Below are 15,557 nucleotides of genomic sequence, written 5' to 3' on the forward strand. Positions count from 1 at the left end.
GACACCAGTTCATACACTTTCCCCGTACGTTCAAAAGTCTTTTGAAAGAATAAAACCAGTTAATAGCAAATCAAACATCAGGGGCCAGGGAGACTTTATCTGTCTCCCATCCCAATAAAATAGGTGTTATTACTGAGCAGTCCCGTATTTCACTGGGGCTGGGATGCTGGCAGTCCTCCCCCCGCCCCGGCCCCACAGCCCTTGCTCCCTTGTCCCTTGCTGCCATCGTGTGGCCTCTTTCTCCCTTTCCTCGCTTAGGAAAGGGAAGATGCTCGTGGCCCTCCYCTTTCTTAGGCCCAGCAGCCCTTGCCTTGAGCCCCTGCGCACCAGTGCTGCCAGGATCAGGCCTCAGCACATGTCCTGGCACCACGTATCAGAGGTGAAGGGGGGCTTGGGAGCCGCTCCAGGGAGCCACGGGACAAAGCACAGCCAAGGAAGGACCCCAACACCAACCCACCAGTGGGAAAGAGAGCCCCTCAAAAACTCAGGGCGAGCCGTTGCCCTGAGAGCAGCAAGGAAAAGCAGAGCCAAGCTCTGTGCTGTGTCRGGAAGCGTGCTGAGAGCAGACACAAGTGCTGGTGCCAAAAAAGGGCCTTTGGGGCCAGCTTCAAGTTGACAAGTTCAAATTACAGTGATTAAAACAAACAAAAACAAAACACCACTAAATTTCCAGATCTTCATTTCTCTTAGTGCTCCCATTGACCAGCTCCAGGCTGGAAYAGAGGATCTCTTTTAGGTAATAGCTTTGGGTTCTTTGCATTTGTTTTACATTTAATGGTTTYAGGAGCCACATTTTCTGCCTCCTCAAAGATACTGGTAGTCTCCAGTAGGACAGCAGGGAATGGGCACCTGCTTACAAGTGGGATCTTTAAACTTGACCTTCAGGCCTAMGTGGCTTAGCCCAAGATGCTTCTTCCAATATTTAAACGTCAGTTCAAGCCTGTGTCGGTACCTTCTTTAAGGGTCATGAGTCAACACACACACTACTCTCAATCCTAAAATAAATGCGAAACTAGGTCTGATCTCACCTTTAATTCCACAAAAATAGAAACAGCTTCTGATGTTCCCCTGGGAGACGGCACCTCTGACCTATTCTGTGCTGGCTTTTAAGCTCTGGTGCATCCCACTAGGCCCTGGTGGGCCAGGCACTTGTAGAACAGTGACAACTGTAGTGGTAGGATGCCTGCAACTGGGGGAGCACTTGGCCCTTCCTGAAGGATCAAGCCAAAGCATCAAGCATCTGAAACGTTTGAGGCAGTATGGATGAGAGGCRATCGTGATGGAGAAGATAGAGCAGAACTACATGAGTTTCTTTGCTGTGGGAGGTTCTCACGTGCAGACCCACTGCAGGAAAACGCAAGCACTGCAGGGGGTGGGGGGGGGTGTCAACATGACTTTTTGAGTAAAGCCCTGCCAGAAAACCAAGTGGAGGTGGTCAGCACCTGAGTACACAGACAACAGAAAAAAAAATCCCTGTGTTGCTGCAGCTCCACAGCATGCTCGTGCATCTCCGGCAGCCTGGGATAGAGGTGTGGGGGGGAGTGAGAGGGCAAAAGGGATGACCCCAGGTTTGAACTGCTTTCAGAGGAAATAAGTAAGGCAGAAGCCAGCAGGAAAAAAATCAGAGGAGACAGRGCTGTGGCATACACAGCTTTGACCAGCAGAGAGGAGAATAAGAAGCAACTGCTCATAGCTTCTTCAACATGAAAATGAAGGGACACTGAAATAAAGATCTGCACTTAGAGCAGGGGAACTTTGGGGATTTATGGATGCAAAAAGAAAYGATGAAAATAAAAGGTGAGGGGAAAAAAAAAAACCCCACCACCATGGAGGTCTAACAAAGATGCCAGTTAGCCGCAACTCCCCAGCCAGTGGGAAAGCACTTGGAGGGAAGAGTCATTAGCTTCCCTGGGCAGATGCTGTCAGCCCTGCTGGCAAAGGATGCCGAGCTGCACAGCCTGTGGTCTGAGYGGTTACAGGAGAAGATGAACTGGCTTTCATGAGGCACTCCTAGTCCTTCTGCCAGCAGGGTAGTCCCAGTACTGGGCCCTGGCTGCTGAGGCTGGGCAGGGATGGCTCGATCAGCAAATGCAGATGTTTTCTCCCTGCTCTAACAAGTTTCAGGTCCCAGAAGACAGGGCTAGGAGGGCCCCAAAAGCCTTTCTCCTACTCCCTCTGTTGTGGCCTGGACCAGCTCTGCTTTCATTGGCGCTGTTATGTCTTACCTGTTCTCCAGTCCCAGTCTCCACATCCCTCACCAGCAATGCACCCAGTGCTTCATTACCTTTCTTTTTTTCTCTCTTTTTTTTAAACAAAGTCTCCCTAAATTTAGCTTCAAGTCAGACATCTGAATTCTAGCACCTCTTTTATGCACACAAGGTACCTACCTTGAAGAGAGGAATGGGACACAACGCAAGAGAAACAGCACTACATAAGTCGCTACAGAACTTCTCCCCAGGTTTCCCTTCTCTAGTAGAATTAACTATACTTCATTAAATCCCCACCCATCCACCCCAAAAGCTTGTTTTCCAGCCCTCTTGTCCCTCCTCTCACGCCCTTCCAGCCTCTTCAGCTGTTCCGTGTCGTTCTGTGCGCGGGGCACAAACACTACACTACTGAAATAGCTGTCAGCCCCAAACAACGCAGGCAAGTAGCAACACGCACTCTGCAGGCAGTCACCTCACTCGCTGTCCTGGGGAGCGGCATCACTTCCAACACAGCTTGATGCTGAGCTTCACCCCGCCACAGCCCCTCTCTGCAGAAGGGGGACTGAAATCACCAGGCCAGAGCCAGCACCAAAGGCTTCAGAAGGGATCAGGCACCTCCAGCACCACCACTCTCAGGAGCCAAGTCAGGCCCTCAAACCTGAGCTGCAACAGGGGCAAACTGCTTAGAAGCCAATTCTGTTAACAAGTGTGCAAAGTAGTATATTTTATTCCTTAAAGACATGTTTTTAGCCAACACAGGTATTGAGGCTTCCAGCCTGCGGCAGCTGGAAATCRGAAACATCACAGATTTGTAGGGTACGGGATTCTCTAGCGTGGTACCTCAACAGTCATGTCCGTGTCCAGCCCGAATGGCTCTACTACATCTGCTACAGCCACAGGGCAAGAGGGGACTGGGGAGCTCCTGTCTCTGTCTCCAGCTAGGGAACACCAGATGGATTGCAGACCCGTCAGTCCCCCACTCTCCCTGAAGGGAGCCAAGCTCCAGCACTTCAGGCTGTAATTTTTCTAACTCTCAAATCACTAGGCAGGCCGGTTTCAAAAGAAGAAAGCCTCTGTAGTTTCACTTAAAATTAGAAAATCATACAAAAATGTTCCACACCAACATCTGCCAAGAACAGAGGTCACGGCAGTACAGCAGCCTCCCCATTCCCAAGTTGGGCAGAGGGATCACCCCCAACACACTCCCCTCCCCAAGCTGGTCGTTTGATGGACAAAGTCACAAGTCTGGAAAAGCACAGTGGACTTCCATGTCCAAAACCAGGACAGGGCAGAATATCCCCATCATCTTGTCCTGTGCTTCTCCACAGTTCTCCCCAACCCAGGCCTGCAACAGAGGGAGGGAGATTAATTTGATAATGAACGTATCACCACTCTGCAGCAGTGCAGACCAGGGCCTGCTTTTCCTTGTGCATGCTGCTCCCCTGGCTGAAACCACACATTTAGAAGGGGACAGGAATCCCCACCTCCTCTCGAAGCAGTCCCTGGCCTCCTCTGAAGGTGCCAAGGCTGATGGAGGGAAAGGAGTAAACTGTTTGTCTGAACTCTGTACTCATTTAGGAGGGGAAACTCATCTTGGAAATCAAGAACCACACTTCTTCCTGCAGGAATTATTTGCAYCAGGCATAGACCTGGTCCAGGTCTCTTCTCTCAGCTCTTGCTCCTAAATGCTGCCAAGGGGGGCTCCAGGTGGACACTTCAGATACTCTTCCCCGCATCTTTAGCTTGCGGCTGCATTGAGGAGCACACTTAAGCCTTAAGTCAGAGAGCCCAATAGCAGCAGCAACTACAGAGCTCTGTGCAGGCCAAACGATGAGAAAAATTTTTTTGTTTTGTGGCAAAGGGAGAAGAAACATACTCGAGTAAGAGAGAGGTAAACCAGTCCAAACACTAACCAGAGGCCTGGTCTCCTGTTGGCTTGCTACAATGCCAGGATTCTCTCCAGAGCAGCTTGTCTTGCCCATGACGCAGCATCGAGGCTTTGCTATGTCCCACTGCGTGGCGGTGGCTGCACATAGCTTTGCACCCAGGCTCTGGGCAAGTGCTGACCGCTCCCCAGAAGGACATAGCATTTCATTGCAGGAAGTTGTCCAGTTTGACTTGGCTGCTGCTGGAGGAAGGTGCTGAAGGAGCAGCAGATGCTGGCCTGGAGACATTCTTCCTCTTGCTTCTCACTGCTATCGGACGAATTTCTGTTAGGTTTGTCTGAAGGTAAAACTGTCAGGGAAAGTAAGACCAAGGCCCAGGGAAAACAGAGAAGCAATCTGGGGCCCAGCAATATGCTCCCACTGAGAGAAAGAGCAGCTCCCAGAAGGACAAACAGGGCCTGGGCTTTGCTCCCTACCCACAGTAGCAGAGCTGTGTATTTCAAGATTTACCCTGGGTGTCAGAGCAAGCACACAATGCTGGGAAAGTCACAGCAGCCAGACCTGTGGCATCCCATGGGACTAACTGGGCACATTTGGCCCCAGAAGCCTGGTTCAAGCATCCTACAGCAAGTGGAAGACCTCCAAGCTGCCGCAGTGACGATGGGGCTATAGGAGCCTACGGCTTCCCAAGGTGGTCGTGGCTTATGGTTGATCACATGCTTTGTTTTAGCCTCCTGGCGCTCTACAAAGGGCAAAACCACCTCAAAACAGCACCAGGACCTAGAACAGTGCCAGAGCAGTAGAAGTTCAGTGCGTACACCTCTGACAGCAAGCCAGTCCCCAGGAACTGCTGGGGAAGCCAGGATGAGGGGCAACCTACAGGGACACAGCTCCTATCCTGGGGAGAGGGAGTCTGGGCTGGCTCCCCTCCTCCGGGTGACTTCAGCCGCTCCTCACCTGCTGCACGGTTGCTCAGCAGGAGAGGCACAGCAGAGCAGCACTATTCAGGAGGAATGAAGCCACAGGCTGTGCTGCCYGCCAGGCACGCAGCCACGGAGAGGCTGCACTAAGCTGCTGCTCCACAGACCCYGCCAAGGGCATAGGTGGCCCCAGCAAAACATACTGATTTCTAGTTGATACGCTCCTCTGAACAAATGTTCACCAATAGCACTCTCGTTGGGTTCAAGAGCAGGCTCAAACACATCAAAAACCATCACACTCACTCCCAGAGTGAATGCAGCAGAACTGCGGCAAAAATTCAACAGCTCTTCAAGGGTCCCAGCTCCAGTTTGGGAAGCCCAGCCCCATTCAACAAACAGCTGGGACAAAACAACAGCAGTAGAGCAGAGATCTCCCCAGAGATGCTATTACTGTGCAGGCTGTAGGGAAGGATACAGGCTGTATGAACTTCGTCCTGCCTCCCAAGCCGTCGTATCCCACCCTCACCTAGAAGAGGGAAATAAAAGCGTTGGGAGCAGCACGGCAGAGCCTCGGCCATCTCTCGCTGTGTTGGTTAACGGGAAGCTGGGGAGCCTAACAGACCACAGGTCTGGGAAGGAGTTACAAAAAAAAAAAAAACCCACATACTCAAGGGTATGAGTAGAGTTTGGGTATCTTGGGCGCCTTCTGAAGCAAGCTGAGCCTTCCAGGCAGCAGCAAAGCTTAGGATTTTGTGCCTGGGACTGAGGCATACAAGRAAAACACCCAAAGCTCCAGGGATGCTGAGGAATAGGATACAGAGGACCATTTAATCTGCTGCCAGGTAGGGAACGAGCATCTGTCATCCCTGGAGCTCTGCAAGAGTGGGAAGCAGCCAGGTCACGCCCCAAGATTTTATCTTCCACATGCTGTATTTGGCAAGATAAAAGCCTCATTCACTTCTTCCATTAGGGTCACTTCAGGACAGGGGTGTGCAGTGCCAGCCCTTGACAAGCTCACCAACTAGACAGTCATACTCACAGTGCCCACGTGCTTGGGGGGACCCAGCAAGCTACCCGAGGATGGCTTCTTCGAGAGAACAGAGTTCCTGATGAATGCTGGCAGGAGTCCTTTAAGAGCCTCATCCTCCAAGTCATCTGCCAAGTTCTGTCCCACAAAATAAAGAGGAAAGCCTCATGACCAGCATGATCTGGTGACTTTATTTCATGTACAGGCAGCATTAATGATGCAGATAGCTACTTAGGGTAACMGTTAACTCCCACACCACAGTTCAAGAAAGAGAATTGAGGCTTCAAACCTCCCACTGGGGCTCACTGCTAGGAAGAGCAGTGCCTGGGAGGACGTCTGTGCGCCCAGCAAGCCTGAGAGACCAGCCCGCTTGGGAGACCCCATGACCCATGTGCTCAGACCCGTGTCGTACATTTGCCAAGCACATCTGAGACTGCATAATCTGCAAGAAGCACACTGGTCCCCATCCTCCTTCTGACCATTTCCAGAAGGCCTCTCTGACACAGCAATGTTTCCAGGAGACAATCAAGCAAAGCACTTTGGAGCATGTACTATGGTTCTACAGATGGGCCAATCTATGGTCGCAGCACCTTCTATGTGGGCAAGTCGGTCTGTTTCTCAAGCCTATTAACAGCAGAATTGAAGAGGTGATACAGAAAACAAAATTAGATCTTTTACCTCCACCGTTTCCTTCAGAACTTTCTTCGACAGATTTACCACAGGAGGCCTGTAAGAGACCCAGGGAGCAAATCAGCAGAGATTTATTGTCCAAGCAGAGCTGCCAAGGACAGACAAAGCCAAGTAAATAACGATGAAACTTGCAGCGCGGTATCAGGCAGCTGGAGAGCTGTCCGATCTCACACAGCAGCTTCTGAGGAACAGAGGCTTTGATCTCATTTAGAAACAGAAAGGGAAGAGAGAACTCACAGCTTTTTATCCAGCTTCTGTCTTTTTGCAGGGCTGGAAAGAGAKCTGCAAGGCTGATGCTCAGGGGTATCCACATCAAAAGTGGCRTCTAGATTGATCTCATCGCTGTGGGCTGGGCGATGGAGCTTTGGGTGCCGCAGTTCTACAGGAGTGGGGCTGCGAAAACRTACAAAGCACCAGTTGTCAGGAGGCCACTGGCTGCCACCCGGCCGCAGAGGAAGACAGAGGAACAAGCTACACTAAGTTACAAGAGGGCAGCGGGAGTGAGATCAGATCCCATCCTGCTATACAGGTCCCCAGAAGTACAATCCAAACCCAAGAGCTTATAGTCAATGCCCCAAACTAGCGTTCACTGCTGAACAGCATGTGCAGCAACAGCACCAGGGACCCTGCTGCTCCGTATGCACAATCCAGTTTGCTGAATGGAGGTGATAGTGCAGGCTCCCAGAAAGGAAAGGCCTGATAAAATGCAGAGGATGCTGTTTTTCAGGCCACGCTTCCATCAGGCCGGGTTTCTCTGCCTCCAGGGCACGTTCACTGGAAGGCCAAGTCTGAGGCACRAGTGTGAGGCAACCAGAACAGCAGCTGATTCCTGGCAGCACGTGGCAGCAAGAACAGAGTGCGTCAAACTTAGCCCTTTCTTCYGTCCCCTCCTGACCCAAACCCTCCAAAATGCCCGCTTCTTCCAGGTAAACCAAACACCACCTTGTCAGCAACAGGAGAAACAGAGTACCAGCAGCAAGATGGCTGCGCTGCCGTGACGCCTGCCAGACTAGCGCATCTCTACCTTCCCAGTCACTACCTAGTTAAACTGCCAACTCTTACTTTGGACCTGTCTGTACCTGAGTGTGCGCTTCACTAACCTTTCAAAGACTAGTCTGCTCAGGGTCTCTCTGGTTACAGATGGCACTTTCAAAGTATCCTGCAGGATTTCTATCTTCTTCTTCAAACTCTGGAGGGAGGAGGGAAAGCAGAGAGTGAGTAAGAAAAGATTTTGTAGCAGATGCTTTTGTGTCTTCCGTAGCGCAGCATCAGGCAGAGCTCAGAGGTGGGTCAGATAAAAGGAGATGGGGGAAGGTGGGCTAGGTAAGTTGAGCAAACGACAGTGTGGCTCCTGGCTTGCAGCTGCAGGCCATGGCCAGCTGCCAGTTACTGCAGACTGAGGAATGATGTTCTCACCAAGATCTCCTTATCTGCATTCTTCAGATCCTTCTGGGTGCTTTTTAGCTCCTCCTTTGTCTTCTCCAACTCTGAGACCGTTTTCTGCAGCTGCAGAATAAGCACCCCCCCAGGAGCAGAGGGCTGGTTACAACGCATAGGTAAGGGAAACCACTGATCCCCAAGAACGGTACACTCTGCAGCACACACTTCCCCTCTTTCAGGGCTCAGTTTTCCTGTGGCACAATCCCTGACCAATCTATCCCCAAGCAGTCTGTGGCCAGCCATTTCCTCAAGCTGCCTGCAGAGGGATCTCCAGGGCTGCTTGCCTAACACAAGCCTTCGTAAATGCTTGGGAAATACTATATGCCTAATGGCGACAGCTTTTCCATGGTCTAACGCTGGGTGGCTGCATCCTGAACTCCAGCAGGACTTTGGACGTGTCAGGGCAAAGAAACTACAAACCACAGGCTGGACCACGGTTGTGCACAGACAAGCCCGATCCAGCAGGGAAGCACAACACAAGTCACAGGTTTGAGCTGGACTGGTACCACATCAGGGACTTCAAGCGAGGTCAGGAGACTGCGCCAGCCCACAAGGTGATGGTACAGTCAGTTCTCTGTCAGCCAGACAGTCAGTTCCTGTTAGCCCCAAGCTACTGATTGCAATTTGGCAACGGTACAACCAGAAACAGGCCACTTCCTGCAGCAGCACCTCATTTATAGGGTTAACTCGCTTGGGGAGCTGCAGGGCAATCTGAAGATCTCCTCCTCCCTTCTCCGTTGCTTTTGGAGCAGCAGCTATGGCTGGGTAACAAAAACAAGGCAAATCCACCCAGAGTCCCACTTCATGAGCTTGGACTTAGGCATGCCCCAGGGGATATCAGAGCTACCTGTGCTTCAGAAAGAAGAGTGCTGTGTTCAAGTCCAAGCTCCCTGCCGAACTCAGGCTGGCTCTGCACATGCTGCCCTGCCAGGGTCCCCAGAGACTCCGCTCGTGACAACAGCCCAGGAGCTGCTCACTCACTAAGTATCACAGTCTGACCCAGGAACCCTAGTGTGACACCTCCACTTGCGTAGTGCTCAGTGAGAGAAGGGTCCCTTACTCGCTGCAGAGTGCTTGGTAACAGCTATGGACTGGGATCTTCAGACCAGTGCCACCTCRTGACTCTCACTCTCTCCTTTTACCTTGCTACTGACAGAAAACACTTCCTTCTTCAGCTTCTCCGTCATCTCACTAGATATCTTCCGAGCCTCCTTCAAGTTTTCATATTCCCTGAAGAGATATGAGTGTCATACTCTATTTGCAAGAGGATTGGGTTAGTATTTCTCAGAGACAACCCAAGACCCTTGTTTTGAAGCTCTGCAACTGCAAAGCCACTGGATAAAACCCAGAACACACAAAGCTCTTCAAGGAAGAGAGCTGAGTGAATCACTGACCAGTAGTGTGTCAAATATATCACTACACTGGGGGAAAAAAATTAATTTTCAAAGAATATCACCCCCAAGACGTGAAAGTGACATGAACAGAGCTCAACAGCAAAATGGAAGTCAAATCCAAAGATGTCTTCCGTTGGCAACGGAAGAYGAGAARGACAGACAGAGTAGCCTCCACACTGACAGCAAATAGAGGACTTAGTACGAAGTCTCTGAAAAGTCACTTAAAGCTATCGGCCATGCACGCTCATTCCCCTATTACACCACAGGGACACTCGCCTCATTACAGCTTTGTATCAAAGCTGCAATTATTCAGCTGCCATCAGAAYMGTTCCAAAGAAGCTGTGGTTTTACCCAGCAGGACCAGACAGATTTCCAGGTAGAGGATGGCAGCATGGCAGATTCAGCTTCCAGTGATCAGAGKGCTCACAGAGCACTTCAGGCCACAGCTGCACAGCGCGATGCAGCACAGGGCACAACTCCGAGCCCCTCATCCACTCATTTTTCCCCCCAGGCACGGGCAGAAGAGAACTGAGGGAATAATAATCACCTCCTAGGTGCACTGACAAGTCTGGAGACCGTTCCCATGGTGACATATGTGTCACTACAGTGACGATGGGAACAGTTCAGTGTAGCAAGCTCCAATCTAGGTCCCCAGGACTTGTCAGTCAAAGCCCAGTGGAGGCCCAAACAGGCAGAAAGAACCTCACAGAGCACACGGGCCTGTCAGTACTCAGCAAAGGGAGTTCTCTCCATGCACATTCTGCAGAGGGAATTCTCTCTGTGCACATTCAGGATGGCACAAGCTAGCTTTGCCAAGCCTGTAGCACCTACTTTTTCAGCGAGACACAGTAGATTGCAAGCTGTTCCACTGCCGCCTGCCCAACTCCCATCTCTCGGATCATCTCCTCCACTTCGGGGCGCTGGCTCTGAAGCAACAGTTCAATCCTGCAAAAGATACCCCCACACACACACACACTCATGAGTCACAAACAGACTGGGAAAGGGACTGGAGTCTTGATTCCTCCCATGAGCTTGCGCAGCCAAAACTCCTGCTGCAAGCAGGCCGAAYGAGGTAGGGGAGAGGATGCAACCGCCCCACAACGAGCAGAGCTTTTCGCTAGGGAAGAGCAAAGCTAGATGGACTGAACAGGAATGAGGCAGCCATACATGCACACTGCGCTTGGGACCTACATCCCTGTAGCTGACTGTGTACCTGGCTGGGATTCAAGCTCTGCCTCAGTGTCCTCTCTGGTAACACACATTGCACAGGGCTGTGCTCRGAGTACTAGAGATTGAGCCAGCCTGCAAGCAGTACTACGTCTCACTGCTCTTTAGGGAGAATAGCTATCTGGAAAGGAAGCAATGGCTAAAGCAYGGACAGGCAGGACCAGCAGGGGCAGACCTGCTAATGCAGCAGTTTCCAGTCTCACCGCATAAAAAGACCCAGCAATCTCAGCACATGGAGCTGGATGATGCAGCAGACACAGCAGGACCTCTCGCTCCCTCTCCGAGGGAGGGAGAGGCATGCAGCCCAGCCTGCAAAAACCCAGGGAGAGCCTGGGATCTCACCGCTCCATGGTTCTCAGTTTGTTTCGCAGACGGCGGGCCTCCTCCTTTGAACTTCTGTTATCCTCCTGCTGCTGTTCCAGGAATTTCATCTGTTTCTGCAGAGAAGCAAGCGCRCACAGACCATTAGAAAGGCTCCAGGGATTGTTAAGAGAAACATCCTGGCTTATGCGCACTGCGGGCAGCTGGGAGCATACATTGGCTCTCAATGCTATCACCACCTCAGCAGCCCAGGATTAGAGAATTGAGCTCCCTCCCTGCTGCACCCCTAGCTCTGCTCCTTGCAAGCACAGCAGGGTCTCAGTGCTAATCACAAGCTGAGTCTAGCACCGAAACTGTGTTGGATCCTCCTTTCTGCTGGGARCATTTCTGGGGTTGTGCCTTACTCTGCCCTCGGTGAGGATTTGTTTTCCAAAAGCAAGGTAGTCTAAGGCAAGTAAGTCTTGCTACCGCATTCTCCTCCATCTATGGCTCAGTCTTTTGCTTTAGCCTCCTAGTTATCCTAGTCATTAACTGCCGACAGCATATATAGAAATGCTGCACTGGTCTCTTCCAGGAGATCTCAGCCAAAGAGGACACCCACCTGGGTGCTCTCCGCACCCTCCTCTGGAGAAGCTCCAGATCTATTACAGGCATCGCTTTTCTAGGCTCTCTGGTAACAGGCAGCATCAAGAGTGAACCTCAGCTGAACCGAAAAAACATAAATCTGCAATCTGGCAGAGAGCATGAGAAACCTGGCCTGAATTAGCACCCTTCTAACATAGCTGTGTTGTCTAGGGGTGTGCGTACCCAGCCACCKAGCACACAAGCTTCAAAAGGTTCTGGGCCTGGTTTTAACACAATGCTGACTCCAGACAAGACTGGCCAAAGACTAAAGCCTCTCMAGGTCTGATATTAAGCTCCCTTTCATATAGAAGGTAAAGGATTTTACCTGCTTCCTGCAAGAGAAACCAGAGGGGTGTGAAACTACTGGGACTTTGCAGAGGGACAGCGTTCCTGGCTCAAACGTTACTCTTGCTTCAGCAGAGCCTACCTTTGCCTGTTCCTAGCCAGAGCTCTCCACATGTCAGACCCGCAAGCAGTGTTTTGTGCCAGGCTGGCATGGGGCTAGGGACACCACTCTACCTGAAACGCAGCAGCTATCTTGCACACCAGAGGTTCAGCAGCAACAGCAGTGCTAGCAAAAAACAGGAATGGCTTGCAGCTTGTGAACATGCTTCTGTGCCRCCCAGCTTTTAGTAAAAGAACTTGAGCATACACAGAGGGTTTTGTAACAGGCAAGGCAACCACAGTGCCTCCTTCTAGGAGGCCAGGCAGGRAAGCTGAGCAGAGTGTCCTTGAACTGAGCAGCAAGCACCAGCTTCTACTTTCACAGTTGTTTTTGCAGGAGTAGGAAGCACTAGTAAACACRGAGTATCCTGCCACTAGTACACCTGGAATGCCAAAAGCATCTCATGCATGACCCAGACTCAGACTGCCTTTACARCCAAGCAGCTTGAATACAATCCCATGGTCAGGCGAAAAAAAGCTGGTGCTAGTCCATGGCAAGACCTGTGCAACATTTCTCTCACTGTATGTCSCCTTCTGCCCCGAGACAGCATCACATTGCTAACGTCAGGCAGACCTACTGGACTGGTTCCTCCCAAGAGCAGCCCAGTCGTTTTGGACGAGACGGCACAGATCCATATGATCTATCTGCAAGCTCTTCTGTTGGCCATGGGGCCTTGCAGGTCAAGGAAGAGATCCCTCTTCTAAAGGGAAGAGATCTTGGAAAATACAGTTCACCTCTACTCTCCTTTTCAGTCCACAGCCCGCAATCCCACCTGGCCAAAGTCTGCTTGTGACAGCCAGCCTTATCTTCATCACACAGTGAAGGGGGCCCAGCCCCCTGCCAAGGCAAAGTCGCATCCCAACGAAGTGGATCTTGCACTTACCCGTCCTCCCCTCAGCACTCTTGCTGTTTACGCACCATACATGACTACACACAGAGTCACTGCACACTGAAACACTACAGGAATATTTGATCCCTGGACATCACACATTACCAACCTAACCAAGGGAAAGCCCTGGCAACAGAATAGAGACAGAGGAGTCAGCTGGATCAAATCCCACTCAGCTGAAGCTTCCCCTCCATATATTTCCATTTGATTTCCCCTCCAATCAAACCATGAAGCTAATTTTCCTTGAATCCCRCTCAGCCTAAACCCATTTCAGAAGAACATTCTACCGCAGGGAGCCAGCGTTTCTGCAATGGAGCACTGGGGCTGATTCCCACACTCGGTTCACGCTGGTACCTTTATGAACAGCACCGACGCTTCACTAGCGAGGCTCAGCCAGCTTCCCCCTGGTTGGGTTGGCATCTCTCCCCCACCGCTGCCTTGAGCGCACAGCCACTCGTGAACAAGCCACGCGCCTGGTTTTTATGCCTCTGAATCACCTCGGACATGAAGAACACTCCCTACCTTCAGRGACCAGTGACACCACTTGCTTTGGATTAACAAAACTAAAATGAAAACCCAACTGCAGCTCCGCTGCCTTCCTGGCATTCAGAGATCAAGGTGACTGAAGTCTCAGGGCACCAGACCCAAGCTCCCACCAGCACTGAGTCATCTGGTGTCTGCATCAGCAGGGCCTGTGGAGAACCTTAACAGAACTAACATTAACTGAGCAATGGATAGAGTCAGAGTCCTCCTGGGGATGGGAGAGGTACCTTCAGAGAGGAACACAGCATCTCCGTCTCTCCCAGCACCTTCTGGAGCGATTCTATTGTGGCGTTGCGCACATCCAGAGTGTCCCTCAGCCCATCCACAACAGCTTGGCATTCCCGCTTCTCTTTCTCTGTGGAGGGGGAAAAAATAAAAAATAAAGGAGTCACGGCCCAGCAACCCAAAAACCAAAACTTCAGCAGCCCAGCGAACAAGAGCACTATGACAAACACGCACYGCTCGTCACCGCAGGCTCCAGGTTGCTAGGGGTTGGCCATTCCTGTAGAAAGCCATTTCCCTAAGCRCTGTCAGCAACAGGGTCTGAGCTGTTTCTCTCAGTGCCAGCAGGCTTCAAGATTTTCTCCAGCAAAGATAGCAAGTTCCCTTTAATAGCTTTGCTGTGCCAGCCCTGCTAGCATTAAGCTGGTGCATCTTAACCCTCGCATGCTCTCAAAGCCTGCAGAGGGAGAGCTGTTTTTCTTCCTCACGTTAAACTGAGCCTTCGCAGCTACAGAGCTGAGCCTGTTCTCTCCGCACGGAGCCTTACACGGCGGTAAGCGCTTCGGCAGGCCGCCGAGGCAGCTGTGTACGGTGACGCTGTGCCTACACGCACAGCGACCACGCTGCTGCATCGTTACGCTGCTGCCGCTTCCCTCCCCACCGCGCACGTGGCGGAAGGCACGAGGCAGTAACAGATCTCCGCTGCGTGCCRGCAACTCCAAAGGACACACGACAGCTAAAGCAGATTCTTGAGAGCTCCCACTTTTTGCAGGCCACAAAGCTCAAGTCCTGTTGTTCCAGTTCCCCTTTCTCCCCCAAACACAGGGAATCCGGGAACAAGGCACGTGCATTGGACCACCAAAGAGAAGGGTGGGAAAACAACACCAGATTCAGTTTGTTTGGCGAGATGGGAAGAACAGCTGACAAAGCAACAACCGGTATCAGGAGGTGATAGTCCCAGAGTACACCCAGCATCACTGGCGAGCTGAAATCCATCGTGCAATGGCAGAAAGCAGCAATCTCTCGCTCTAAGAGTGCTGAGAGCAGAGGAAAGTCTTCAGCTTAGCACCTTCTGCCTTCGCTAGAAATCCTCTATGGCTTCAGTCTCTAACAATACTGGACAGCAGCTCAGCACCTCTCCAGAAGCTATTTCTCCTTGCAAGCAATCCAGTTTCAAACCATGCACCATGTCCCAGAGAAGCCTAAACAGCAGTGCAGCTTCACTGCTGCATGAGACAGAACAGCCAGGTAGGACTGGAGAAAAGGAGGAACATATACTAGCAAATGCACACAAGTGGCTGGAGAAAGTGGAAACAAAGGTTTCTTTGTAAAGGTCTGAACAGCCCTTCCTCACCTGAGGCAGTACAGCCTGGAATGCTCCCCTGGRTATACAGGGGCCCAACACCCACCAGAAGAGTTAGGACTTCCCCCTCCTCCAGTTCTCAACTGCCCAGAGGTGGATAGAAGGAGTCAAATCGCCCCATGCTGCAGGAGGGAGTTTTCAGCTCATTCAAAGCACCTCCCACAGYGCCTGCTAAGTCTGCACGGAGCTCCGTGCATCTAGAGCCATTTTCAAGCTGATCAGAGACTGGCAATTACACAGCTACTCTACAGAGCAGGAAATATCTTTAAGTGAAGAATTTATACACAAGAACCACCAGAGAGCAGAGTGCCCATAACAAAGGAGGCAGGAGGTGGGAAGGAGCTTCTTGTTTCCACTAC

At 51.4% G+C, this 15,557-nt stretch overlaps 1 protein-coding gene across 2 annotated transcripts in view; it reads right to left on the minus strand.

The window, feature by feature from the left end:
* Positions 1–2,901: 2,901 nt before the first annotated feature.
* The window catches only part of TRAIP (TRAF interacting protein), a 21,404-nt gene continuing 8,748 nt past the window's right edge, over positions 2,902–15,557 (minus strand). The window contains exons 5-15 of one of the 2 annotated variants that reach the window (XM_085313425.1): positions 13,841–13,968; positions 11,134–11,228; positions 10,396–10,509; positions 9,313–9,400; positions 8,147–8,236; positions 7,831–7,919; positions 6,968–7,123; positions 6,719–6,767; positions 6,053–6,178; positions 5,489–5,539; positions 2,902–4,430 (exon numbers count right to left, since the gene is read on the minus strand). In XM_085313425.1, the coding sequence (XP_085169551.1) occupies positions 4,299–4,430; positions 5,489–5,539; positions 6,053–6,178; positions 6,719–6,767; positions 6,968–7,123; positions 7,831–7,919; positions 8,147–8,236; positions 9,313–9,400; positions 10,396–10,509; positions 11,134–11,228; positions 13,841–13,968 (1,118 nt within the window). In that variant the 3' untranslated portion in view covers positions 2,902–4,298. Of the gene's footprint in view, positions 4,443–5,488; positions 5,540–6,052; positions 6,179–6,718; positions 6,768–6,967; positions 7,124–7,830; positions 7,920–8,146; positions 8,237–9,312; positions 9,401–10,395; positions 10,510–11,133; positions 11,229–13,840; positions 13,969–15,557 lie in introns of both variants that reach the window. The other variant, XM_085313426.1, reaches the window with a different exon arrangement.

Source organism: Rhea americana, unplaced genomic scaffold (genome assembly GCF_003343005.1).
Source record: "Rhea americana isolate MKP2758 unplaced genomic scaffold, rheAme1 scaffold_384, whole genome shotgun sequence".
Classification (NCBI taxonomy): Eukaryota; Metazoa; Chordata; class Aves; order Rheiformes; family Rheidae; genus Rhea; species Rhea americana.